The sequence below is a fragment of the Musa acuminata genome, chromosome BXJ3-10 (genome assembly GCF_036884655.1).
Source record: "Musa acuminata AAA Group cultivar baxijiao chromosome BXJ3-10, Cavendish_Baxijiao_AAA, whole genome shotgun sequence".
NCBI classification, from domain to species: domain Eukaryota; kingdom Viridiplantae; phylum Streptophyta; class Magnoliopsida; order Zingiberales; family Musaceae; genus Musa; species Musa acuminata.
The window spans coordinates 20,068,866-20,095,000 of record NC_088358.1 but is presented as its reverse complement, the minus strand read 5'-3'; the positions used below and the strand labels follow the sequence as shown (position 1 = coordinate 20,095,000).

Sequence of the window (26,135 nt, the reverse complement as noted above, 5' to 3'; positions counted from 1 at the left end):
ATGGCACATTTGGATGGAGTTCACAGAACTTGCCAAGTTTTCAGCTTGTATCATTCTATTCATCCTATTCCTTTGATGTTTTTTCTTAGTCCTTAACACCTTCATCATTGCTTCACATTCTTGTCCTCAAATGGAAGTCAACATTTGTTACATTTGGAGTAAGCCAGCTATCATTTCATAGAGTTTTGACAACAATTTTGGAAGTCTCCTATGAGCACTCTCCAGTCATTTTGGGGAAAGTTCTTGTATCATCATCTAGAATGTATTGAAAATAATGTAATAAAAAAATTATTACAAATCATTATATTTAACAGATATGGCATAATCTTTTTCTAAACTGAAGATGACTGACAATAAATTTCATCAAAAAATTTAAATCCAGCTAACTCATCCTCTTGAATTCTAATCTCCTATCTGTTGAACAACTGAGCTTGAAGTGGGTACCACAACAGTCCTCTTGTCTCTGCTGGGTTACATGGAATCCAATGCTATCACTGACCAAATTCCTGACTGCACTGACAATAAGAAGAATGTAGCCCAACTGTCCCTCCTAATCTTTGGAGAAGAGTTGAGGAGCTTTTGACTTGCAGCCTTACCTGAGATTTCAACTGCTAAGGGGTCATATGAAACTGTTCCTCTGTTTTGATTAGAAGGCCCCAGTTAGTCTTCTATTTAATTCTATCCTCTCTGTACTATAAGCTTAGTTAGGGATGACAACTTGCATCAGTCTTGTGTGGTCATTCTTTTTGGACCTATAGCTATTCAAACAGTTGATGAGAGAGGTGAGTGACCTGATTGGAAGAAATAGCCCAACAACCAATCACTTTGTTGATCTGAGGCAATCATAAAATGTAACAGTTTGGCTTGGATTGTTCTCTTCAGAGCTGCAGAAAGTGCTCATCTGATTCATGGTCCACATTACAGGACACTGCCAAGTGATGGACCATGCAATGGTTTGGATTGGTTAATGTTCCAGTATGAAATATGAAACAGTAAATAGTGTCAGAATAGCTAGTGTGTTCTTTACAAAGGCAATGGTTGCCTGTGTTCCAATTGTTCTTTGCATCTCCTACCCATCTTTAATGTTGTTTATTCTATATGGGGTAGTGAGACAAAAACAGGTTCATCAAACCCAACCACTTACAATCATCCTTGTTTTATTGGAGTGTTCTACATTGCATCATTATGACAGCTGACAAGTTTTAAGCTTCTGATAGAACAGTGGTCCATATTTTGAGTTCTTTCCTGTCATAATTTATGGAAGAATGAGGAAGACAATGTGGTCTGTATTGCATCAGAGGTTAAAAAGCACCACCACAACATGAATAAGAACAGCAAAACATGTATACAATAGACATTATTGTCACCATCTTTCAGCAGCATAAATTGTTGACTTCAATCTTTCACATTCACAACAGTACACTGCATTAAATTGGTCATTCCATCAAACACTGGGCAAATTCACCATCACTTCCATCAATCTTATGTTTGATTACGAAAAATAGTAGTTTTAGAGATATGATCTTATATGTAAGATTACCAGAGTGGTGGTGGCGGCGGCGGCGATGGTGGGCGGAGTTGACAGGGAGCGCTAGAAGATGTCGAGGATCTCGAGGATGTTGCCGTTGCAGAGCGGGCAGCTGCCGCGGTTCACCCAGAGCTCCCGGGAGCACATCCGGCAGAAGGTGTGGCCGCAGGGGATGAACGCCGCCCCCTTGTGCCGCACCATGCACACGCAGCACACGTGCAATATGCCTCCGCCGACGTCCTCCGCGGCCGCCGGTTCCTCCTCCGACAGCGCCGCCAGTGCCGCTGCCGGTGGGGACCCCTCCCCTGCGCTGCTCCACTGTCTGTCTGTCTGCTCCAGCAGCGCCATCAGCGAGACTCTCACTGGCTCCTCCTCCGCCGCCGTAGTGGTGGACCCATGATCGGAGCTTTCTCCATTGCCCGCGGCGCCCGATGGATGCTCCTCTGGCGGTGATGGTGCATCCACGGCGGCGGCGTCCGTGGCTGCAGGATTGTTCTCGGTGCCCGAGATAGATGCCGGAACGGGGAGTTCGGAGTTGCGGATGGAAGTTGAGCGGGAGACCGGTCTGGAGAATCCGGGGTTGGTGTGGACGGAAACGAAGAGCTCGGGATAGGACATGGGGTTGAACTGGGTGCACGACACCGCCCAGGCGGCGCCAGCGCGGCGGAGGCGGAGGTGAAGGCGATCCTTGAACGACTTCCACTTGATACCGTTGCCGGAACTACGGCCTACGACGACCGCATTTGGCCCCGGTTCCTCACGCATGATGTCGAGCAGTGTTCTCCCGCCACCGCCACCCCCGGAGGCGGAGGAGGCTCCCCTCTTCGCGCACGCGGCGACGGCGGAGGAGGGGCGCACCTCGTCCTCGTCTTGGACCTTGAGGAGGTCCCCAAGATTACAGGAGAGCACCACAGCCTGCTGCTCGGGGAGCGTTAGGCTCCGCCGGAGCCCCCTTCCTTCCATCAATCCAAGTTTCAATCTTCGGCTACAAAAACTCCAAAAAATGCGCACTCGGATCGATCTCGGGCCCTGAAGTGCCCAAAATCTACCAAGAGAGTGCGCCAGTCGAGGTCAGCAACAAGAAATCAGGATGACAGGATCATCTTTTCCCCTGGGGGAGGATTTCAGGCCGCGATTGGCGGGCATCGGATTCCTTTCTCCAGAACACAGCTTAAGCCCCTACATCTTCCCTATTCATCCCCACGAAAAGGGAAAGAAGCATGATTAGAACGAGAACAACAAGCGAGCGAGCGAGCGAGCAAGAATGGATCGAGGCATACGAGAAGGGAGAGCGACGATCGGGTTATGAGGATCGGCCCGCCGTTGATGGAATGGGCTCTTAGTCTCTTTCGTTACAAGCGGAGGAGCGAGAGAAGAGGGAGGAGGCAGAGGAGATATATCCTACGATTCTCGTGGACCGTTCGAGCTGTCGGAAACGGAAACGGAAACGGGAGCGAGTCTTCCGCCGTTCCCCGAACCGCGTTCTCAACGGTCGATACCCTAAATTACCGTGACGCCCCTAAAAAAAGAATAATGTCGTACCACACTATTATTAATATTAACTGCATTTAATTACAGTTAATATATATACCACACACATATATATATATATATATATATACCACACACATATTATACCACACTATTATACCCCACACACACACATATATATATATATATATATATATATATATATATATATATATATATATATATATATATATATATATATATATATCTATATATATATTACAATGACCAATAAAAAAGTGTGTAGCAATACAATGCATGATCTCATATGAAAACTGATAAGGCATGCCCTTAGGACACGTCACAACTAAGGCCACACGCCATGTACCCCCAAGACATTGTTTGTTCGACGATTCTGGTCTCGACAACCCCGAGATGGCAACGTCGCGCACATCGAGCCAAAATCCATATTGATATCGTACTATGTCCACTACGTCAATCCACATACGACCGACTCTCTCATGATAGTATAAAGACCTTTATTCATGTCTCCAAAAGGAGAGGAAGAAAAGGGAAAAGAGAGATTATTGACTTGCTCGTTGGAGGGGGTCAAAGTCGAGGATCGCTTGACGAAGGTCATTTTTGCAGGAAGATAGCCCAACCTCGGGAGTGGTGGACCGACACCCTCGTGGCGAGTCATCGACCAACCCACCCCCCGACTCAAGGATCTAATTGGCTCTGACAACTAGCTCAGCTGGCAGGAAGCTCCCGACATCAACCCATAGACCAAGCCTTGTTGACTCATCAGCCATGGCACATTTGTTCCCCAACAAAAACCATTCAAGCGGGATTTTGTTATTAGATAGAAATTAATATTTGATATTTAAGTCGAGGGAGATATCGGAAAAAGATTCGAGATCATATTTTTACGATATCTTATTTTAATTAATAATGCATGTATAATTTTACGTGATAGAAAAATTATTTTACATAGTTCCCTTCTCTCGTCTTAAATATTAGATTTCGGGCGGGGATGATTGATTCATTAACTTGATAGGTCACTAAGTCCAATGATATAAGGACTAAACAGGAATGTCATATGAAAAGATTTGATGGGGAAGGTGACATGACAATCACCAGTCAAGTGGTTGTTATCTCTGTGGTCACAAGCCTGAAGATAACCCTCATCGCACTCAATGATCTGATACCAAGTTCGCACTGAGACAAAAGGAACCAGAAAATGTCGATAGATTCTCATGTCACAGCAAGCTATACAAGTTCACATGCTTCCCCTCTCTATCACCACAAGCAACAGACTGCGAGAAACACAAGAACCCAAGAAGGTGTTCAAGTGAGAAGCACCTCATGGGGACCATGAGGTGGAGAGGCACCAACATGTGCTACCATGGCCAGCTCAAACTGCTTCAATGAAAAGGAAAGGAACTCTGGAGAGTCGAATCCTTCACGGCCTATAGGAGCAGCATGCTCCACATCAGTGAGAAATCCAATCTCCATCCCCACCTCTTTGTCCTCTCCCTGGTAAAGCACAAAATACTGGGACAAGCTCTTGATCAGCTTCTCAAACCCTGCAGTGAATGAGTTCTTGAGCTTTCCGGTGGATTGCATCTCACCATCTCCACCTTCAACACAACTATCACACCGAGGGCGATGATTAGGCTTACAGGGTTTCACAATACAAACCAAAAGGAACAATAGAACGGGAGGATGATGAACCTATCCATCGATTGGTCTCTAATGAAGCGCTTCATGAATGAAAGAGGAGAGAGAGGAATACAGCATGGACTAGGAGGGGAAGAAAATGAGAGGGATGGTCATGAGCATGTAAGAAGTGATGTTGGCTTTGTTAGCAAACATGAATGGTTTTAGATGCAGGAGTCACCCATGTTGGGTGAGACAGAAAAGGGGAGGTGTAATGAAGTGGTTTGATTCGTTGGTTCAGCATCCACAAGAGTTCCAGTTGTAAGGGCAGTCCTGACAGCAAGCCATGAAACTTTTTCCCACTCCTCATTGCCAAGAAGATACTTATCCTTGTTTCCTTTTTTTCCCTGAATACAAAGTACACCAAAATAAAAATTCTAAATTAGAAATACAGAACAAGGTAATGACTATTGTGATTCATAAAAGGTTTTAAATACCAGTTTCGACAACCCATCAGAACAATACTGTAATGTTATATAAAATGGTATAATTCTGTGACACAAAGTGATCTATCGACTTATATTACCCATCATCATTGAGAAAATAATAAAATAAAGGTAGAGAAAGAGGTATTATGAGTTGTACATTACCTATGCTCGATCAGACTGGTAACTACCAACAGGAACATGTCAGTACAACTGATATTTTAAATCATGACATTATCGAGTGTGCTAAAATGGTGCTTTGCAGGTAGTCCAACAGGTTTTCATGCTACTCTTGTTGTGATGTGCACGTACCATCCAGCAATGTGAACAACGCTTCATCAACTTTGTCAAAATGCTATTTTGCAAGTAGTAGTCCAACAGGTTTTCATCTTTCACTTCTGCTGTGATGTAAAAATGATGAGCGGTTATAATGATCAAGATTATAGCCATCACCAAGTGCAACATATGATGAATTGGACTGATTAGAAAGAAAAGTATCCGAAGAGACTTTATTTGTGGTCTGTGATGAATTCTATAGACAAATAATAAATGATAGAAGGTACTGAAAAAACCACTGACAGTTACACCAAAAGTAAATCCGCATTCCTAGTTTTGTAGAAAAGGCCTTCAGTGTTCCTCATGGGTTCCTTCAAGGTACATCAGGACTTACCGGATCTTAGTTTGCTTTTAGGAACAGCAAGTACCTTTGACCTTGATGACGTACGACACATTCCTAAAGAAAAGTGTGAAACAGTGACATGCAACTTAAGCATGAGTGAAGTCATTATCCCCTTACGGGGTCTTTCCTTCCAAGAGGTTCTTGTATGCCCTTTAGTTTGGATAAGAATGGTACGTGTCAAAATCACATCAAAAAATGATATCAAATTGTCGATGCCCCAAGGCCACTGACAATTCACAGCATACCATATACTGCTTTAGGACTAACCACAAGTTAATTTGTTAAAGGCCTATGGAAACAACTTCCATGCATCAATGCACCTACGCATCCAATTCATCTGTGTTAAGAAGAGTTTAATTTGTTAATATTCATCTTTTCTAAATGCAATTTTCTAAAGATTATGAAAAATGGCACAACTACCATGTATGACATAAAGAAGAATTCACAGTAGCATAAAATAGAGAGGGACAATAAATAAATACCACATTATATGTCACAAGGCATCAGCTTCTTGAGACTTCTAATCTGAGTGTCGGAATAGATTAAAAAAACTCTGCTTTGATTAAGATAATTAAGCAAGCCCCAGGTACACATGAAGATTAGAAATGCTGCTACAAAAGAGTACATAGTCATTACAATTTACTATAAAGAAGATGTATACACATAAAGTTCAACATACATGTTGTGCTAACTATATATGATAGAAGTAATGCTAAACCACCATACTTCCAGTCGTCTCACTACAATCACACTGTGACTTAATTGTAATCGTCAATTTCCTAGATGTTAAAAGTTTCATACCCAAGCATACCAAAATACCCACCATTTTGCTTGATACTTTTTGTCTAATTTTGTAGTTCCAAGAATCAGTACTGAAAATGCTGTGCTAAGGAGGCTAATCCTCCAGAAGTAAGATCGCGTTGTCAGGATCGGTAGGCAAAGTCAATGGCTGCTCTATTACCAGTAATCTCCACGGGAGCCCTTCCCACCTATGCACATCTACAATAATTACTTCCCTACATGCAGCTTCATGGCAGCCTCAATCCAAAGGGAGCACTGGTGATCCCATAAGCAACACAAGCTTCTCACTGAAAGGATTCTGTTTGTTCTCCTTTCACGTCACGAAGTACCAAATGCGCTCGATTGGGATACACCATTTCCTTCGGTCTTCCGATCAAACTCCGATCTTTATTGAGAAACTCGATACAACATAATATTGAAGCAGCAAATCATCGAACGCGAGAGATTAGTTACCGCTTACGGCCACAAGAGGAGGCCGACTCCGGGGCGGGCGCGCCGAAGGGAGGAGCTACCATGGCGGTGTTCTTCGTGTACGGCGGCGATAGGGCTTTATGTCGTTGTCGGTCTGATTCGACCGGGCCATACTGGACTGGACCGGTCTGGGCCCGACCCAACAATTGAAGAGCTTTATTTATTTATTTATTTATTTATTTATTATTATTATTATTATTATTATTATTATTTTCCCTTTTTTATATATGATTTACATTAAATCATTTTAAAAAAATCGCTGTAAATATTTTTGTCAAAATTATATTTATTAATTATGTATTACATTAAAGTACAAATAATATGTTATGTTTCATTAGATATATTACTTTTAATATATTACAAAAAAGTAGGTTCTCCCTAAAGAGAATGAACACTTGAGTGGACCATAGGCCTAAAAAATCTTTGTTTTTATTCATGATAAAAAAACAAAAGTAGTATATAATTTTCTTTTATTTTTTATTTGTATTGAAAGATTTACCTAAAAAGTCAAGTATCCTTTTGTCTTTTTATTATACAAAATATAATTTTAATACAAACTTGATGTCAAATATCCTTTAAAATCAAACAACAATAACAATATTTAATCTATTATATAAAATTAAATGACAGAAGTAACCCAAATATTCCCTTTTATATTCGAATTTGACATATATATATATATATATATATATACATACTTGTAATTAATTTTAGTACAAATTTTGCATTAACTTCCTTTAAACATTCTATAATAATAATAATAATAATAATAATAATAATAAAGGGGAAAATACGGGATATAGAAGGTTTGCAAGGACAGAAGCGTAAAAAGGGGCAATTAAATAATATTCCGCGGCTTTTGATCGCGCGGCTGGAGGAAGCCGCAAACGACTGGCTGTCGGAGCGGATGGCTGTTGTTGTTGGTGTTGGTTTTTATTCCCCTCCTCACGCTTTGTGGAGGACGGAGTCTCTCCTCTCCCTCCCACTCCCCCTCCCCCTCCCCACCCTTCCCCTTTCCTCGCCATCTCCCCTTCTCCGCATCGTCTGAGATCGCAGCCGCAATGGGAGCCCCGTCCCCGACGCTCCCGATCCGCCCCTGATTGATGGCCGCCCGGCCATGGACTACGACGCTGCCACCGCCGCCGGGGTCCACATGCGCGGGGGCGCCAGAGCGGGACCCTCCGCGCCCGTGACGGAGGCCGCCTCGTCCCTGCCGCTCCGGCCCACCATCGATGGAGGTCAGGGTGGGTTAGGGCTAGGGTTTGCTGTGCCGGTCGCGGCTTCTCGGGTTCCCCTCTCTTTTGATTCGTCACGATGATTGGTTCTTGGTGTGGGAGGGTCTCGCGCCCTGGGATCGGAGGGTCTGGGTGTGGGGTTGGCGATCCGAGCTTGCCGAATCGAGCTCGGGGACTGGCGGCTTGTCTTTGTAGGAAGCCGCAATGCTCGTTGTCTTGGTTGTGCTGTTTTGTTCCGTTGTTGGCCGTTGTTGCCGTGCTAATTCTTGCATTCTTTTCTGATCTTTCTTTTGGTGTCCATGTTTGGTGTTCTCGAGGCTGGCTGTGGAGGCAGAATGGTGTTCTGTGTGTGGCATTTCAAGTCCTTTTTATCGCCTTCCTATTATCCTTCATGAGCTTTGATGATTTATGATTTATTTTTGTGAAGAAAATTCTTGCATCGCACATTACAATTGCGTTTTAGCAATTTGTATACCAACACGTCGTTATCTATATTCCGAGCCTTAGTGAAACATTTGTTTTTGCTTCTTCATGGGCTGTAGTTGCCATGATATCCGTTCTAGGCGTCTTCTAATCCTCAGCTTTTTTTGCAAGTGCAGAGACAATGTGGCAGATGAGCTTGAGAGAGATTGAATCCATGGAATCTGGACCATATCCAGAGCGTCCGGGAGAGCCAGACTGTACTTATTACCTCAGGACTGGCCTCTGCAGATTTGGGATGACTTGTAGATACAATCATCCTCCAAATAGGCAGATGGTAAACCTGACTTATCTGACTGTTTCTTATGCACCTCGAGGAACTTTTTCTTCTTGAACACAAATGACATTATGGTGGTTGTAGCCAGTTTTGTCTGTATCCAAGTATGAAGAGTGAGATGGTTCAAAGTTATTTTAGTGTGAAAGTCATTACTCGTTATTTTAAGCTATATGATTCTAGGCACTGCTCCGCTTTTACTTTTGACATTTCTGCAAACAAACTCTTCTTCACTTGCTCTGTATGTATATATAAGGCCATTTTTTATAAGATGCTGATGTTGTAGTTTATTTTGTACTTTAACAGTGGGTCTATTCATTCATTATGAAATAGATATAGAAGCTTGCACCATACGTGAATTCTTAGATACTTTAATGGACTGGCAATCAGGTCCACTTGTTGTAACACTTTTTGCATCATCATAGCACTCCACACCTGTTCTCAAGTTTGTGTTTGTTCGTTAATATCATGATTTTTAAGCAAAAAATGCAAAAGATCTCCCCATCGTTCAATTTTAACCTTCATCATGGGACATGGTTTGACTGTTCATGTCTTAGAGAATTAATAAGCATCAGTTTAGACAGTCCATATCGTAATTGTGCTGATCACACAAAATTTTAAACTATGTTTGGTTGCATTTATTCTTTAGAGCCATTTCTATGTAGGTGATGTCTATGATGTCATAATTGGTGCTGATGTCTATGATGTGGACCACCCCCACATCTAGGTGAATGAAAGATTGGACGGCGTCAAAGAATCATTGTGAGATGTTGTCAGCGTTCGTGTTCAGCTTTTTAGTTATGCCAGTTTTTCTAGTACTTTATTGAATTAATAATGTGATATATGCTGTTTATTTGAATCACCACAAATTTGGATAATTGATTTTGGAATGATATATGTAAAGTTTTTCGGAAACTTAATGGTGGCAATAGGTTTGGATGTAAAGTTCTGCAAGATGCATGTTTAGTAGGACTGGAACAAGGCTATCTTGGTGGACAACAAAATGCTTTTCATTAAGTACAATGATGTCTGATTTTAAAAGGGAACATGGAGATTTTGTTTTAATATCTTGTTTGACTTTGCAACAAAGAGTCAATTAACTGAAAAAAAGGAGAAGAGTATTGGATTCAATGTTAAAAAGAAATGCTCTTTTTCTTTTTCTCGAACTTATTAACCACTTTGTCAGTAGCTCAGATCAGTCTCAGTAAGTACATGGATGGATACATTTAGTGTTGATGATGGTTGTTTCTCATTTTTGCTCTGCATTTTTGTCAACATCTACTATATATATTCCTTTGGTTTCTTCCTTTTGGTTTTGTGTTTGGAATATGACCTTACTTTGCACATGATTTGGATGTAGTCATGGTTTGATTTCATCAAAACCGATAGTCCTTATTAGATTCTGTTAATTGTCAGGCTATTGCTGCAGCAAGAATCAAGGGTGGATTTCCTGAAAGAGTTGGGCAACCTGAATGTCAGGTAACAGAAAATAATGCAGGAAAGTTCGGTATAATGAAGATAGAATAATTGGGATATGACTTCTTGTTGTTCTTGTCTTTGTTGCTGACTTGCTGTTGGGACATCATGTGTTTCTTATGTTGATTATTTTGAGTCACTTTTTTTTTTTGCTTTTGTACCAATGAAAGAAAAGCAAAGCACCAATAACATAAAGAACTTAGTGCAATGTAAGCATCAATGACTTCTTGTTGTTCTTGTCTTGTTGTTGGGACGTCATGTGTTTCTTATGTTGATTATTTTGAGTCACTTTTTTTGTTTTGCTTTTGTACCAATGAAAGAAAAGCAAAGCACCAATAACATAAAGAATTTAGTGCAATGCTACTTTCTTTTTGTATATGAAAGTGTGTTAGAAATCAATCAATTGACGTGCAACCTCTGTTTCAGAACTTCTCAGACTTTGTAAGGATTTATTTAGTCAACTAGGGTTATATTTGAATCGACATTGTAGATTTTACATTTTTGTAGTTTCTGTTATTACTTAATAGTGTATAGAATGATTAAATCATTCACTGGTCCAAGTTCCTTCCTGATGATAATCGTTGAGAGTGAGTTAGATGTAGGATAGGTTGATTTTATAACTGTTTTTAACTCTGGTTTCCCTTTAGAAGTTGGTTTTAGGATATGGCAGCTGTGATATGTTTGAAGCTAAACCAAGTTTTTAGTTTCTTCAGCATGGGTAATGCCATCTAGTTGCCAGGATGGTAAATATTCAGCATCTTGTGCTGAAGCACAAACTTAAAACAACAGAAAAAATGTGAAAAAATGAATTTCGTAAAAGATTTTATTAATCTTTTTGGGTTGTGAATGGATATTTACAACTTAGTCTGAACCATGCTTGATTAAGATAGAAGAAGGGATAAAACAAAGGAGTATTATCCATAGAGAACAAGAGAATGTAAATACTTACCTGTTACTGTGCTGATTCTCTCTTTGGCATCGCCACCTTGCTGATCATTCTCCAAGTGCCTAACCTTCTAGTGCTGAGAATATGGGAGTCACTGGAGTATCTGAGGGGCTACTTTTAGTTGCTATGGCTTGTAAAAGAGTTAGCTTCCTTTCTTTCGTATCCTGTCTATAAAAATAGCTTAATAATACCATGAAAGGAGGGATGAATAACAAAAAGTATGTGTGCTACTGCCTATATCTAAACACAATGCTGCCAAAACTGCATGTATCCACACCAGATTTCTTACAAGTACATAATGTGCAACCCAATATAGGCTGGCACGTCCTAGAACATTAGACCAAATTCTGTTTGACCTTGTCAAATTTGAAATTGGAAACAATGCAACATCAAGTGTGGATTTACCTTTAAAATCTGGTAATGTTCTATGATATTTTGAATTATTGATAGTTTATACATAGAACTTCTTTGTGGGTAGAACCTCACACATGTAGCTACTCTCTTAAGACAACAGAATTTTTAAGCTGTTCGGATCTTGCCATATAGTCTGGAGACAACCAGGTTGCAACACATTTCCGGAGACAACCAGGTAGCAAGGCAGTTAGTGTCAAAACATACGTAAGTAGCTTCTTGGTTTCTGACTATAGAAATTCCAACCTAGAAAATTGCTTTATGTAAAGGTAATGCATGGAGACAATATGAAGTATGTCTAGAACTGAAAGATTGAATGTTTCCTTAAAACATAATTTCTGCATGTTCTCCTAGTGTTGTGCTTTTGCTTTTCTATGATTTGTTTCATCCTTTATCCTATCACAAGATGTAAACATTCCTCACCATGCGTGAGGGATCATCAATTGTTAATACCTCTCTCTCTCTCTCTCTCTCTCCATATATATATATATATATATATATATATATACATATATATAAATATATATATATATACATACATATATATACATATATACATACATATATATATATGTATGTATGTATGTTGGTGGCTGTGTTATGTTATATTTATAAATTAAGGACAATGAGTACAAGTAAAGGCACATATTGTAGTTTCATGCCTGGTTGCTAGGTTTAGGTAAGGGTGTTGTACCCCTTAAGGAGCTCCTAGGAAACATGACAGAGATGCCTCCTTTAGGTTTTACTGTGAATTATAAGCTCTAAAATCAACGGACATATGTAGTATTGAACCTAAAATGTAGTACCGGAAGCTTTTATTTATTTATTTACTTTTTGCATTTTTGTTTTCTTTTTGGTTGCATGTACTTCATCGTTGCTTAATTTCTCAAATCTTCATTTGAAGCTCCAGAAAATTTCTTATCATCTTCTGCTTTCAGTTCTAGTCTTTATCCAGGATTTCATACTTTATACATTTGAAATTTTCTTTAAGGAGTCCACACCAAGTTCCAATGGCAGATTAAATAGTATTCGGTACATGCATTTGCAATCTGCAATATTTTGCTTTTTTTGGTGTGGGCTTTGGTGTTACAATTGGATTGCTCCTTCATGTTCTAGCTGACAATGATTTGAGTAATGGAAACAACCTGCTTGCAAGGGTAAGGTTATTACATTGCCTCTCCCTGGACCTTGCATTGGCTGAGGCCTTGTGTAATGAAGGAAGCTACCCTTTCTGACAGAATGCTTTCTTGAAATTGACATGCATGAAACATTGTGTTCATGTGATTTAACTCGATTATTGCACTTGGAAGTTGGAATCTGTGTGAAATTTGTACTGCTCAGTGTACGTTGGTCTGTCTGACTTTGGTTAATTAAAACTGGAACTTTTATTTTAATGCTTGTGTAATCTCTTTTGACAGTACTTCTCTTATCCTTTTTTCAGTACTATCTGAGGACCGGTACATGCAAATTTGGTGCTACATGCAAATTTCATCATCCTAGAGATAAGGCAGGAATTGCTGGGAGAGTCCAATTAAATGCTTTAGGTTATCCAATTCGTCTGGTTTGTAACTTCTACTTGTTGATATCTAAATGTCATATTTTTGGAAATTCTTACTAATGAATATACAACTGTTTTGTGCTATGTTTGCATGATAAGATAATACTCATTTTGTTGTAGAATGAGACAGAATGTGCATATTATATGAGAAATGGAGTATGCAAATTCGGGAGCACTTGCAAATTTCACCATCCACAGCCTTCTAACACAATGGCTAATGTACGTGGTTCGACCATGTATCCTGGGGTACATTCTCCTACTTCCAGTCAGCAGTCTTATCATGGGGGTTTGACACCCTTGTCAAGACCTTCTTTTATTCCTAGCCCTCGATGGCAAGGTCTTTCAAGCTATGCCCAAGTGATTGTTCCTCAGGGTTTGGTTCAAGTTCCTAGCTGGAACACATATTCGGTAAATCCATTCTGTTTTAGGCCCTACTGGCATTCTATAATATGCATGACATAGCTGGACATGATTTTTTTGCTTTTCAACGTCACTTGGTAAAAAATTCTCTTTTTCTTCATGTCATGTAAGTCAAATACGCGAAGTATATTACCTGATAAAGAAGTTTCAAGAGGCAAATTGTTATTCAGGAGATAAAAATAGGGCTGCACACAAGTAATGCGCCCATGTCTTTTGCATCATCTCTATTTTCTTTTGTTGTATCTCTTATGAGGCATTTCTATGTCATTTAGGAGATTGCTTCCATGCTTGTCTGATTGTGTTGTTTGTACTAAAGGCTATCATCTCCCAAATGTGCCTATCTCATACACATTATCAAGAGTATATTTTACATGTTTGCATAAGCCAAATGGCAATTGACGAGGAAGAGGTTCCAGTATGCTGCAAAATTTTCTTTTTCCACAGCCATGTTTCCATGAATTTATGGTGATGTTCTTTTTATTATCTATGCCGTTGGTAGTTGCAGTTCTATGTGCTATTGCCTTAGGCATTAGACCAAGTGAAAGGTTTTGTACTCGATTTTTTTCTATTCCCCCCTAAATATATAACTAGCCATATCTGATATTCTGTTAATATTTGTTTTTGTGTTGTAACTGGTATCATGCTGTATGTCTCTCTAGGGTCAACTGGGGTCTGTTTCGTCTTCAGAGAGTCAGCTGCACCTGCCACGAACTACTCAGTTTTATGGAACATCACGACAGAATGAAACAATCACCGGAGTTCAAGGGACAATACCCTCATATCGATCCAGTGCTATTCCTCTGGGCCAGTATGTATTGGCAAGGGAGAATGTTTTCCCTGAGAGACCTGATCAACCGGAATGTCAATTTTATATGAAGACTGGGGATTGTAAATTTGGTGCAGCCTGCAAGTTTCATCATCCTAGGGAGAGATTACTTCCTCCCCCTAACTGTTTGCTGAGTCCATTAGGCCTTCCTTTACGCCCTGTAAGTTTGTGTCAACCTCGTTATTTCCTTTATTCTTTGATGTGGGATTAAGCATGTTGTAGGCTTTCCATAATAAAAGTGAAATCTGACATGGCTGTTCCAGACATTTTTCCCTTCCATCGTTGTATTCTTCTTCTTTTTTTGCCAGTCAGATTAGCATTTCAGCAAGGTTTAAGTTCCAGCTTCCCTTTTTCATGTATTATACTCATGTCCAAATTCTATTCATGTGGGATTAAGCATGTCCAAATTAAGTTCCAGATTCAATATTGTGAACTCTGTTCCTGTTGAGCAGTGTAACTGAGAAACATGTTTCCTTTTAGTTCACTCCAATGCTTGATTCATAAATGGGACAAACAAAATACTGCTACATCGTATATTAAATTATTAAAGAGTTTGAATTTGCTTGATTATTTAATGTCCGATAATTACGTTCCGCAATTCATTAACTCCTAGAGAAGCTGAAACTTAGGGAAGATTACAGTGGAAAAGGCAGCTGCTGAGATGTACAATCTGTATTTAAGTTCGATGAATGTTGAGGAAGGATTAGAAAATATGCCATGAAACTAGAGTATTGCCCCCGACTGAGATGGTCAGCCTTCAAGGATTTGCTAATCTGAAACCACAACTTGAGCAGGTCTCAGCTATGAATAGGATTGCCTTGGTTGTCTTTGGACAGCGGAGTCATCTGTATCTTGTCTCCAGTGTTTTCCTGGTGGAAGTCCAAGGAGCAAGTTTTATTGGTCTGACCTTTTGGCCGAGGATTTAGCTGCAGCGGTCTATTCTATTTGGTGGAACAATAGGATCAAAATATACTGTTGAGAACTTTAGGAGGACTATACACTAATTTGACTGAGACAACTGATTTACTGCTCGATGCTGCTGTGTATTTTATTGATAATGGTTGTGAATTAATATTTGGTTGTGTTTCTCTGACAGGGAGAACCCTTGTGCATTTTTTATTCTCGATATGGTATCTGCAAATTTGGCCCACATTGCAAATTCGACCATCCTATGGCAACACCCATCGGCCTATATGCTTACAGTCTTCCAACATCCTCTTCAGCTGATGCGTTGGTTTCAAGAAATTTACTCGTGTCCTCTTCTTCGGGGCCTCCATCATTGGAAGCTGCAACTGGGAAGTCTAGATAGATGACTTTGAAACTGTTCAGCAAGCATCAGAAAAATTTCTTCTCCTTTCTCATAACCTTATTAAGGCAAATCTCTGTTAATTGAGTTCCCACATCCCTGTGCTGGTGATGTACATACAGTTCGTCACGAAGAACTGAGACTGCTCATCTGAAGATGCACTTACCAATGGTGCCCTATTCTTGTTGTTGTATCATGATGCTGTTTTGCTTTGCGATTTAAAAAAAAAAAGGAGAGAAAAAAGGATTCTTTGTTTATTTCGGAAATGGGTGATGCCTTTGTAGGTAATTCTTCTTCTTAGAAGGGCCAGTTGTGTGTGTGCATTCTATTCTTTTGGCATTGCAGCCATTGCAATGCTTCATTGTATTTTCACCAGAGTTCTGACCTTGTGAACATGCAGGATTTTATCTTCCGTGTTACAGATCTACTTGCTCATCGTCATAGATGCTACATCTTGATTGTACATGGTGGCAGTTTCAGAAATGACGCATTTTCTCGGATGTCATCTTGAGTGTTCATGGTGGCAGTTCAGAAGGTAACAGGAGGATATGGTGAACCCTTCGGTTTTCTCAGATGTATTTGGCGGTAAATAACCCTCATTGCTTTCTAGCTTAATTGCCTTGTTATCATGTTACTTCTTTTAGGTTGATGATGGATGGATGACACGCTGATTTGATAATACCCCTTTGCTAATTTGTTCATTTATGCTAATGCAACCGTAATGTTTAGAGGCACTGCCATGCCATGATACTTTCTTCGTGTGTTGTGTTTGTCCGCAATGAACAGTAACAAGGAACATGTTTTCTTATGGGGATAGAGATTATTGATAGTGTGTGTCACCTATCACAAATATCAACTAAATCTGTGGCATTTTAAATATTTCGTTGGAAGTAAACTGACGAATGACTTAATTATTGATAACGAGAAACATACAGACATCGGATTTAAAGCTCGTTTGAGTAGAAAGTATAAAATAATGAGGTACTTTATGAATGTTATATTTTAATAGAAAAGTGGAATGCACAATATTACTGGGGAATTCAAGTACTGTGAGAATCAAAGAAATTATAAGACATGGATGGATCGACTACAACTCGAGCATTGTAGGAAACAGTAAAGGCACTACCAAATACACATTTTAGTAGAACATGCATTATTTAGGTCATATTTGGACAACAAATCGACACTGGAAGTAAGCTTTCGCTGCAACTAGAAATTGCATAGCAACACACAAAGTTTCATTTTGCAGAAAATAGCCATCCTCAAAACAAGGATCTGTGGAACAAGTTGTAACTCACTGGCTAAGAACAATATCCAGTATCCACAGTCGAGCCTAAAATGCTTGGAGGACTAACTCGGGATGGAAGAAAACCTATAGCCTGGCGCACCCTTCCAAGAGTAATAAGCGATCCGAGTCTCGTAGAAACCTGCAACAAGATGGAAAACCAAACCTTCAAATATTCAGTGTCACAATGCTAAACCTTCAAATATTTTTTCTGTGGGCTTCCGACGTAGACCAAGGCTTGTTTTGTTGTATGGTTTTTCAAGTTCATTATCCTAGTGGGGTTAAAAGAACCAACACTCTTAAGAACAAATAAGAATGAAGCAAAAGTGTAATTTGAACAAGTGTCTCTGCCAATCTAAAAAGAGAATCTCGATATACTCTTGAATCTGCCCGAGATATTACATTGATAAATTTAGCAGCAGCAGTAGATTTAACAATATCATTACATTGTTCTGGATGAACCCCTAAGTCTGCGTGGAGGTACTAATGGCTTGGTGGCAGTTTGAATTCTTGGTCCATGCCTAGATTTCCATGTACCTTTCACCATAAATAAAGTATATCCACATGCCTACACAAATATGTAAACAAACTTGGACAAGGCTTTATACACAAGTTGCGTATGAAATGATCATGATAATAAATTATTTTCACATGAACTACTCATGCTAGAGTGACAATTAAGTTACATTTTACCACTAATGCCGGATGGATCAAGATATATTAACATATATATGCTATGCAACCTTAATTTACCAAAGCTTCAATGTGGTTTCTAAGAAATTTCAAATTTCCAAGTTGCTAGTAAGGTGGAAATTTTCGGGGGGGCAGTATGCAAAATTAAACATACATGAAATTCTTTACAGATCTTGAAAAAAGGACCTTCGACAAAACCTAGTGAAATAAAAAGTTAATGACAGCTTAAAGAAGTATATAGTCGAAAGTCATTATCCAATCTTCATTAAAGGTTTTTCGCCGAATAACCTTTAGCACTGAAGAACTAAATGCCTTTCTGAAAGCAAAAACCTATACATGACACCTACTTTCAGGCTTTCTGTCAAAATGTTACTACTTTAAACTTACCATACATCATATGCGGCACTTCTTAACTAGAAAAAAAAAACACTTATAATGTTATACAGGTGAATGTCTTTGGAACATAGACTTTCTGCCATGAATGAAAGATCAAACTGAACCCAACAATTTACCAATGAAATTCTTTAATAATCATAATTCTCCCGGTATTCAGTCTGAGTTACAATATCGCGAGTTAGGAGGTTTGACAGGAATTGACACAAGGAACGGTACATTAGAAAAAAATGCCTTTACATATTACTAGCAGACCGATTGCTTCTAGAACATCATGCACGAGTATAAGCAAAAATTAATTGAGATGTAATGAAATAAATATCATAGATTCGTGGTGCATACCAGGAAGAAATGCAAGTATACCAAGCATCAAGAGGCCATATGCTTGGGATTGCTCACCCTCCATATGGCCTGTAAAAATGAAGAATGATAGAATAAGGAGAAGTGTCCCCAGAGCAAGAAGAAATATTGCTAGGGCAATTGACTTCCATGGAACTCTATCGAGAGCCTTGGGATTGTAGGCAAAGCGAAGGTCTCCTTCCCCCAGCATTCCATGATCTTCATCTATGTCATCTGCAGAAAGAGGGGAGTATTGTACATGTCGTCTTGATGCCATAATGATCCTCCTACTAAATGCTTCCCTTAACCGTTATGACTGCACAAAGCAATACGGACGAGTAATAATATTAGCAGAAGAATAAAGTCAATTCACAGAATTGAAGAAAAGAAAGCATGCGAATACACCAACATTTTCTATTTGAAACAACATGAACTATAGAAAAGCTTTTTTTATGTAAGTATTCGGGTACATATCCACATTATTGTTCATGTCAAGGTGCAAATTGACCTTTTTTCACAGTGAAGTCTTAGATAAAAAAGCAAACTTAGGACATCAAGGCATAACCATAGTAGATCTGTTTTCTGTTAGAAGCACACGCTTACTAAAACCATATGTAACACAACATGTAGCTCTCAACCCTCTCAACACAAGCTAGTATAATACTCCTGTAGATACACATCCAAATGTCCTTGATATTGCAATTATTTTGCATTTTTACCATGTAAGTTCACTGATGCAGGCATTTGTCCAAGAAAAGCGTATACAAACACCTATACGACCAACAAGAGATCAACAAAGGCATATGGAAAAAGGAATAATTTCATGGATCCTCTCGCTCAAGATTTGCAAGGCCAATAACATTAGACCAAAGAAGCATTTTGAGTGTCAGAATTCATAAAAAAGTTGTAAGAAATCCCACAAAATAATCATCATTAGTTCGAGTTAACACCAACAACAATGACACTTCAAAGATGATAATCCAAAAACAAGATCAAGTGGCTACGAATTTGTGAGCTAAGACCCTTCAGCAGACGTGGTAATGTATCTTATAGCAGCAAAAGAAATGCTGAGTGCGAAACAAACCATCAAATAACATGTTCAAACGTCTTCCGGCTCAGGCAATTGATCAAACATATCCCGTACAGGCAATACACACATCGAACATGAAACCAATTCAATCTAGGTTCCTTTTCGTTCTTCACGAATTCTAGAAAACCAAATTCCACAAACAAATCATGACATAAAAGAAAAAAGAACAAAGAAATCACAGAAGCAACATCTACTGGAAGGATCCAAAACAACGACCAGCAGATCGATCGAAAGGCGACGCTTACGATCTCGAGAACGAAAAAAGAACAGATCCGGAAATCTTCTCCTTCAAACAATCGTCTCCGTGTCGAGAAAGACGCAGAGGAAGAGGAGTTCGCCCTCGTCACCGTCGCCGTCGCCGTCGCCGTCTGCCGACCCTAAAGAATTCGCATCGCAGCCGCAACCAACTTACCGGGCAATTTTGATGGATCTCGTTCCGAATCGGGTCGGATCGAGTCGGATTTAAGATCCACTTGCCAACAATAAGGTAACCGGAATTGAGTCGAATCCAGATAGGCATCGGTTCGTATCCGACTATGACACGTGATTGGATGGATCGATTCCTAACCGGGTTGACTCGACATAGGAATCGTGCTGGATCGGTTCAAGATGGGTCGGGTCGTCAACTGACTCGGTTCGATTAGAAAAAACCCGATCCAATCCTCACCAAATTATAGAATAAGACGTGTCGGTTCGGATGCAGGAAAAAATCGGTCCAATCCCTGTCAATTAGACCGGGTCCATGTCGGATACTTCAATCCCTACTAAGACGCAACTGCACGTGCCATGTTTAGGTAGAGTACGGGGCATCAACGAAAGTACGTACTAATTATCTCTTATGTTTAATCATAGTATTTATAGTCTTATCTGAATATGTAAATATTATCTTAGAATTTTTTTCTCATTTTAATTTTCAATCTAAAAATAATTAATATTTTTATATGATATTACGAAATCGTTTTAAACAATTTAAATTCAATAAGTTTACAAGCAAAATACACTGAGAAGACTACTTTATATATATATTGTTTTTAGCAGTTCCTATATTATATGCTACACCAAAATCCATAAATCATGAATTACCTAATAATTATTTTAAAATATTTTTCATTCTAATAATTGTATTAGTACTAAACTAATACAAATCCCACACATGATATGACCTATTATAAAGCATAAATACTGACTCGTATGAGAAAACTAACATGCATAATAGTGTATAGATGGAGAGACTTATGTGTCAATATAATATAATTCCTTAACCAATAAACAATAATTACAAATACCACATATCCTGATAAAAAATAATATATATAGTATTTCCTTTTGAACTTTAAAACAATATATTTACCATTATTTATATGTGTATATATATATATATATACATACATATATATATATATACATACATATATATACATATATACATACATATATATATATATACATACATATATATATATATACATACATACATATATATATACATACGTATATATATATATATATATATATATATATATATATATATATATGTATATATATATATATATGTATGTATATATATATATATATATATGTATATATATATATATATATATACATACATATATATATATATATATACATACATATATATATATATATATACATACATATATATATATATATATATATGTATTGTTGGGCTGATGGCCCATATTCAGCCCATGTGGGCTTTATCAGCCCACAGCCCACAGCCCACAGCCCACACCCCCTCTTAACCTAACTCTAATTAAGATTAGGGGGTGTGGTGGCTGCGTTTTAGAGGCAGATTAAAGCTATAAAAAGGCAGCAACGAGGCAGATCTTTAGAGTGACGGGATTCCAAAGAGAAGAAGGAGAACAAGGCAGAAAAGGAAGAGAAAGAAAGGGAAGAAGACAAGGACAACGCAGAGAGACTTTTTACAATTATCTAGCAGTGTTCTCATCTCAGGTTAGATCAAATCTACAGTAGACTCTTGCTGTGATTACTTGAGGAGGTTTTAGATATTGTGGGCAATGACGTGATCCTTGTATCCCAGTTATTCTCTTGTGGTTGTTGCTAGGGTTTTGGGCAAGAGATTGAGATTTGTATATTCATTATTCTCATAGTGGATTATCTCTAGTTTACCCCGTGGTTTTTACCCTTCACATTGAAGGGGTTTTCCACGTATATCTTGGTGTTCTGTTTGATTGTGTTTCCATTTTATTCCGCTGCGTATTTTGGTCTTTTAGTATTTGTTCCTATACAAAGGTTATTCCTGTTTATATCCCCATCAACTGGTATCAGAGCAGGGTTTTGGTGATTTAATTTTTGTATTTGAACATGGAGGCCAGTAATATTTTTCGCATGATTAGTTTGAATGGAAACAATTGGATGATATGAAAACCAAGAATGGAAGATCTCTTGTATTGCAAAGATTTGTATGGACCTTTGCAGGGGATAGTGCAAAACCTACAACTATGACAGATGATGAGTGGAAGAGGTTAGATCGAAAAACAATTGGGTTTATTAGACAGTGGCTTGATGATAGTGTCTTTCACCATGTTTCTACTGAAATTTCTGCATATTCTCTTTGGAAAAAATTGGAAAGTCTCTATGAAAGAAAAACAGTTGGCAACAAAGCTTTTTTGATCAGAAAACTTGTGAACCTAAAATATAGAGAGGGTGCTTCTATTGCTGAGCATTTGAATGAAATGCAGAGTATTACTAACCAGTTATCCTCTATGAAAATGTCTCTTGATGATGAGTTGCAGGCATTGTTACTTCTCAGTTCATTACCAGAAAGTTGGGAGACACTGGTGGTTTCCCTTAGTAATTCTGCGCCAGATGGTATTGTCACTATGAGTCAAGTAACAAGCAGTTTGTTGAATGAGGAGTTGAGAAGAAAGAGTTTGGCAACATCTCAGAATGATTCACAAGCACTTATCTCAGAGAACAGAGGAAGGTCAAAGTCCAGAAGCAGTTCATGTATGGGTAGGAGCAAGTCAAGATCAAGAAAAGATATTGTTTGCTATAACTGTGGTGAGAAAGGACATTACAAGAACCAATGTAAGCAACCTAAGAAGAACAAGAAAAAGGGAAAATAAGTGGAGTCTACAGAGTCAAAGGATAATACTACAGCTATAGTGCAGGGTGGTGATTATTTGATTTTGTCTCCTTCTGATGATATTTTTTCTTGTGTGTGTCAGGATCTTGAGTGGGTGATTGACACAAGTGCTTCTTATCATGCTACACCTCGGAGAGAGTTTTTTGCTACATACAGGTCTGGAAACTTTGGTGTTGTCAAGATGGGCAACTATGGCACAGCAGACATCATTGGCATGGGTGATATCCATTTAAAGACCAACCTTGGCTGCAAGTTGGTACTTAAGGATGTGAGGCATGTGGTTGACTTGAGGCTGAATTTAATTTCAATTGGAAGACTAGATGATGAAGCGTATGAAAACAGATTTTATAGAGGGCAATGGAAGCTCAGTAAGGGTTCTCTTGTTATAGTTAGTGGAAAGAAATGTCATACTTTGTACAGGTTGCAGGCTAAAGCTTATGGTGAGCAGTTAAATGCTACAGAGAAAGACTTCAGTATGGAGTTGTGGCATAGGCGATTCGGACAAATGAGCGAGAAGGGGCTGCAAGCTCTTTCCAAGAGAGAGGTATTGCTAGATCTCAGAGGTATACATCTGAACCCTTGTATTGATTGTTTGGCTGGTAAACAACATAGAGTTTCATTTGCTAGTGCTGCTTTGTCTAGAAAAATGCATGCCTTAGACCGTGTTTATACAGATGTATGTGGTCCTTTGAGGACAAAAACTCCTGGTGGATCTGTTGAGGTTCTTGGTATAAGTGGTGCACTTTATTTTGTCACTTTTATAGATGATTTTTCTAGGAAAGTTTGGGCTTATGCTTTGAAGACCAAAGATCAGGTTATTAATGTCTTCAAAGAGTTTCATGCTAGGGTTGAAAGGGAGACAGAAAGGAAATTGAAATGCATAAGATCAGATAATGGTGGTGAGTATACGGGATTGTTTAATGACTATTGCAGGTCACATGGGATCCAACATGAGATGACAGTTCCTGGTACACCTCAGCATAATGCAATTGCAGAGAGGATGAACCACACCATCATGGAAAAGATCAGATGTATGCTTTCACAGGCCAAGCTACCCAAAAGGTTTTGGGATGAGGCTTTGAGGACTACAGTTGATGTGATCAACTTATCATCATGTACAACCCTAGATGGTGATGTTGCAGAGCATGTATGGTCAGAGAAAGATGTTTCCTACAGGCATTTGAGAGTATTTGGTTGTCATGCATTTGTACATGTTCCAGATAATGAGAGGTCCAAGCTGGATGGTAAGTCTAAAGAATGTATTTTTCTTGGTTACTCACATGATCAGTTTGGTTACAGGCTTTGGGATCCAGAAAAGCAGAAGGTGTTCAAGAGCAGAGATGTGGTCTTCTTTGAGGATCAAACCTTTGAGGATTTGAAGAAGAAGGCACCAGCCAAGACTTCTGCAGAAGGATTAGCAGATTGTGACCCAGTTATTCCTCCAGTATATCAGGGTGATGGGGGAGATGTGCAGGAAAATAGTGTAGAGCCTGATGTTGATTTACCTGCAGGACATGTTGAGCAAGAAGAAGTAGGAGAGCAAGTTCCCGCAGAACCTCAATTGAGAAGATCTTCTAGACAACGTCAACCTTCCAGAAGATACTCTATAGATGAGTATGTGATGCTTACTGATGCAGGTGAACTAGAGAGTTACCAGGAAGTAGTTGAGAGTGAGCAGAAAGAGAAGTGGTTAGTTGCTATGCAGGAAAAGATGGATGCTCTTCAGAAGAACCACACTTATGATTTGGTGCTGCTACCAAATGGAATGAAGACCTTACCAAAAGAAAGACAGGAGATATGCCGACAGTTGGTCGGTATAGCTTCACATTAAGGAGTCATGGGACAGCCTCCCTTATGGGCTGAAGGGGGAGGTTGTTGGGCTGATGGCCCATATTCAGCCCATGTGGGCTTTATCAGCCCACAGCCCACACCCCCTCTTAACCTAACCCTGATTAAGATTAGGGGGGTGTGGTGGCTACGTTTTAGAGGCAGATTAAAGCTATAAAAAGGCAGCAACGAGGCAGATCTTTAGAGTGACGGGATTCCAAAGAGAAAAAGGAGAACAAGGCAAAAAAGGAAGAGAAAGAAAGGGAAGAAGACAAGGACAACGCAGAGAGACTGTTCACAATCATCTAGCAGTGTTCTCATCTCAGGTTATATCAAATCTACAGTAGACTCTTGCTGTGATTACTTGAGGAGGTTTTAGATATTGTGGGCAGTGACGTGATCCTTGTATCCCTTTTATTCTCTTGTGGTTGTTGCTAGGGTTTTGGGCAAGAGATTGAGATTTGTATATTCATTATTCTTATAGTGGATTATCTCTAGTTTGACCCGTGGTTTTTACCCTTCACATTGAAGGGGTTTTCCACATATATCTTGGTGTTCTGTTTGATTGTGTTTCCATTTTATTCCGTTGCGTATTTTGGTCTTCTAGTATTTGTTCCTATACAAAGATTATTCCTGTTTATATCCTCATCATTACTTATATTGAAAGAGACCCAACATAGTTCAAACGCTTTGATTCCTATAGTAATCCCTGTAGTAGTCCATTGTACTAACCATCCTTTATTGTTTTACTTGGAGCAGCACCACTGTCTTCTTATTCTTGTCTCATATATTTATTCACGCTGACAATGGTCATACCATTGCTTGTTTATGCTTCACCTCTCCTAACATTACAACACATATTCTAGTGAAGTACTTCTTTACAGTTCGAAGATTTTTCTAATACTAAGTTTGGTTCTTAACTATGCTACCTTTACACGCAAGAAATTTGGGTTTCTAGAATGACTATGGCTTGCATTGATATATACCTATTTCAATAATCGATTAGGGCATAAAAACTCAGAACCGATTGCATTTTTCTATGCTGATATATAAGCAATTTGGGTTTCCACAAGAACGAAACTTGACTTTTGAACAAAAACAACATTTCCTAGCACTACTTCTCCTGATCTTATTGTAGCTGGTGACTCTAATGAATCTCTTGTCGATTTTACTTTTTCTATTTATGATCTCGTCACCTTAATTGGCTTTCATTCGACTTCTTCAATTCCGTTCTCAAGGTGAACTCAACTTGATACTACTTCTAATCTTGGGGTGCTAATGAGAGCTTCAGAAGAACAAACAAATAGTATACCACTTCTTCTACGTCAAGCCAATATATTCTATTCACTAAAC

The 26,135-nt window shown here is 39.0% G+C and overlaps 3 protein-coding genes and 1 long non-coding RNA gene across 9 annotated transcripts; 1 reads left to right on the top strand and 3 right to left on the bottom strand.

Moving 5' to 3' along the window:
* Positions 1-1,322: 1,322 nt before the first annotated feature.
* On the bottom strand, positions 1,323-2,913 carry LOC135650965 (uncharacterized). The gene is made up of 2 exons (XM_065170692.1): positions 2,809-2,913; positions 1,323-2,718 (listed from the first exon to the last, which is right to left on the bottom strand). The coding sequence occupies exon 2, from the start codon at positions 2,489-2,491 to the stop codon at positions 1,592-1,594; it is 900 nt and encodes a 299-aa protein (XP_065026764.1). The 5' UTR covers positions 2,492-2,718; positions 2,809-2,913; the 3' UTR covers positions 1,323-1,591.
* Positions 2,914-4,228: 1,315 nt separating this feature from the next.
* Positions 4,229-7,152, bottom strand: LOC135651130 (uncharacterized). 5 transcript variants are annotated; one of them, XR_010501750.1, is made up of 4 exons: positions 7,076-7,141; positions 6,304-6,429; positions 5,308-6,158; positions 4,229-5,064 (listed from the first exon to the last, which is right to left on the bottom strand). It is a non-coding gene; the product is annotated as an uncharacterized LOC135651130 (long non-coding RNA). The 5 variants fall into 5 exon arrangements; XR_010501752.1 differs by having other exon boundaries at positions 5,308-5,540; XR_010501751.1 differs by having other exon boundaries at positions 6,304-6,432; positions 7,076-7,135.
* An 819-nt stretch (positions 7,153-7,971) lies between these two features.
* Positions 7,972-16,282, top strand: LOC135650963 (zinc finger CCCH domain-containing protein ZFN-like). Of its 2 annotated transcripts, none has more exons than XM_065170691.1 (7): positions 7,972-8,331; positions 8,928-9,085; positions 10,499-10,561; positions 13,357-13,476; positions 13,594-13,881; positions 14,553-14,879; positions 15,816-16,282. In XM_065170691.1, the coding sequence occupies exons 1-7, from the start codon at positions 8,211-8,213 to the stop codon at positions 16,026-16,028; spliced, it is 1,290 nt and encodes a 429-aa protein (XP_065026763.1). In that variant the 5' UTR covers positions 7,972-8,210; the 3' UTR covers positions 16,029-16,282. The 2 variants fall into 2 exon arrangements, with proteins under 2 accessions (XP_065026763.1, XP_065026762.1); XM_065170690.1 differs by having other exon boundaries at positions 8,057-8,337.
* Positions 16,283-17,223: 941 nt separating this feature from the next.
* LOC104000097 (uncharacterized) lies at positions 17,224-20,236 on the bottom strand. Its single transcript, XM_009422041.3, has 3 exons — positions 20,071-20,236; positions 18,739-19,051; positions 17,224-17,452 (listed from the first exon to the last, which is right to left on the bottom strand). The coding sequence occupies exons 2-3, from the start codon at positions 19,010-19,012 to the stop codon at positions 17,376-17,378; spliced, it is 351 nt and encodes a 116-aa protein (XP_009420316.2). The 5' UTR covers positions 19,013-19,051; positions 20,071-20,236; the 3' UTR covers positions 17,224-17,375.
* Positions 20,237-26,135: the final 5,899 nt, after the last annotated feature.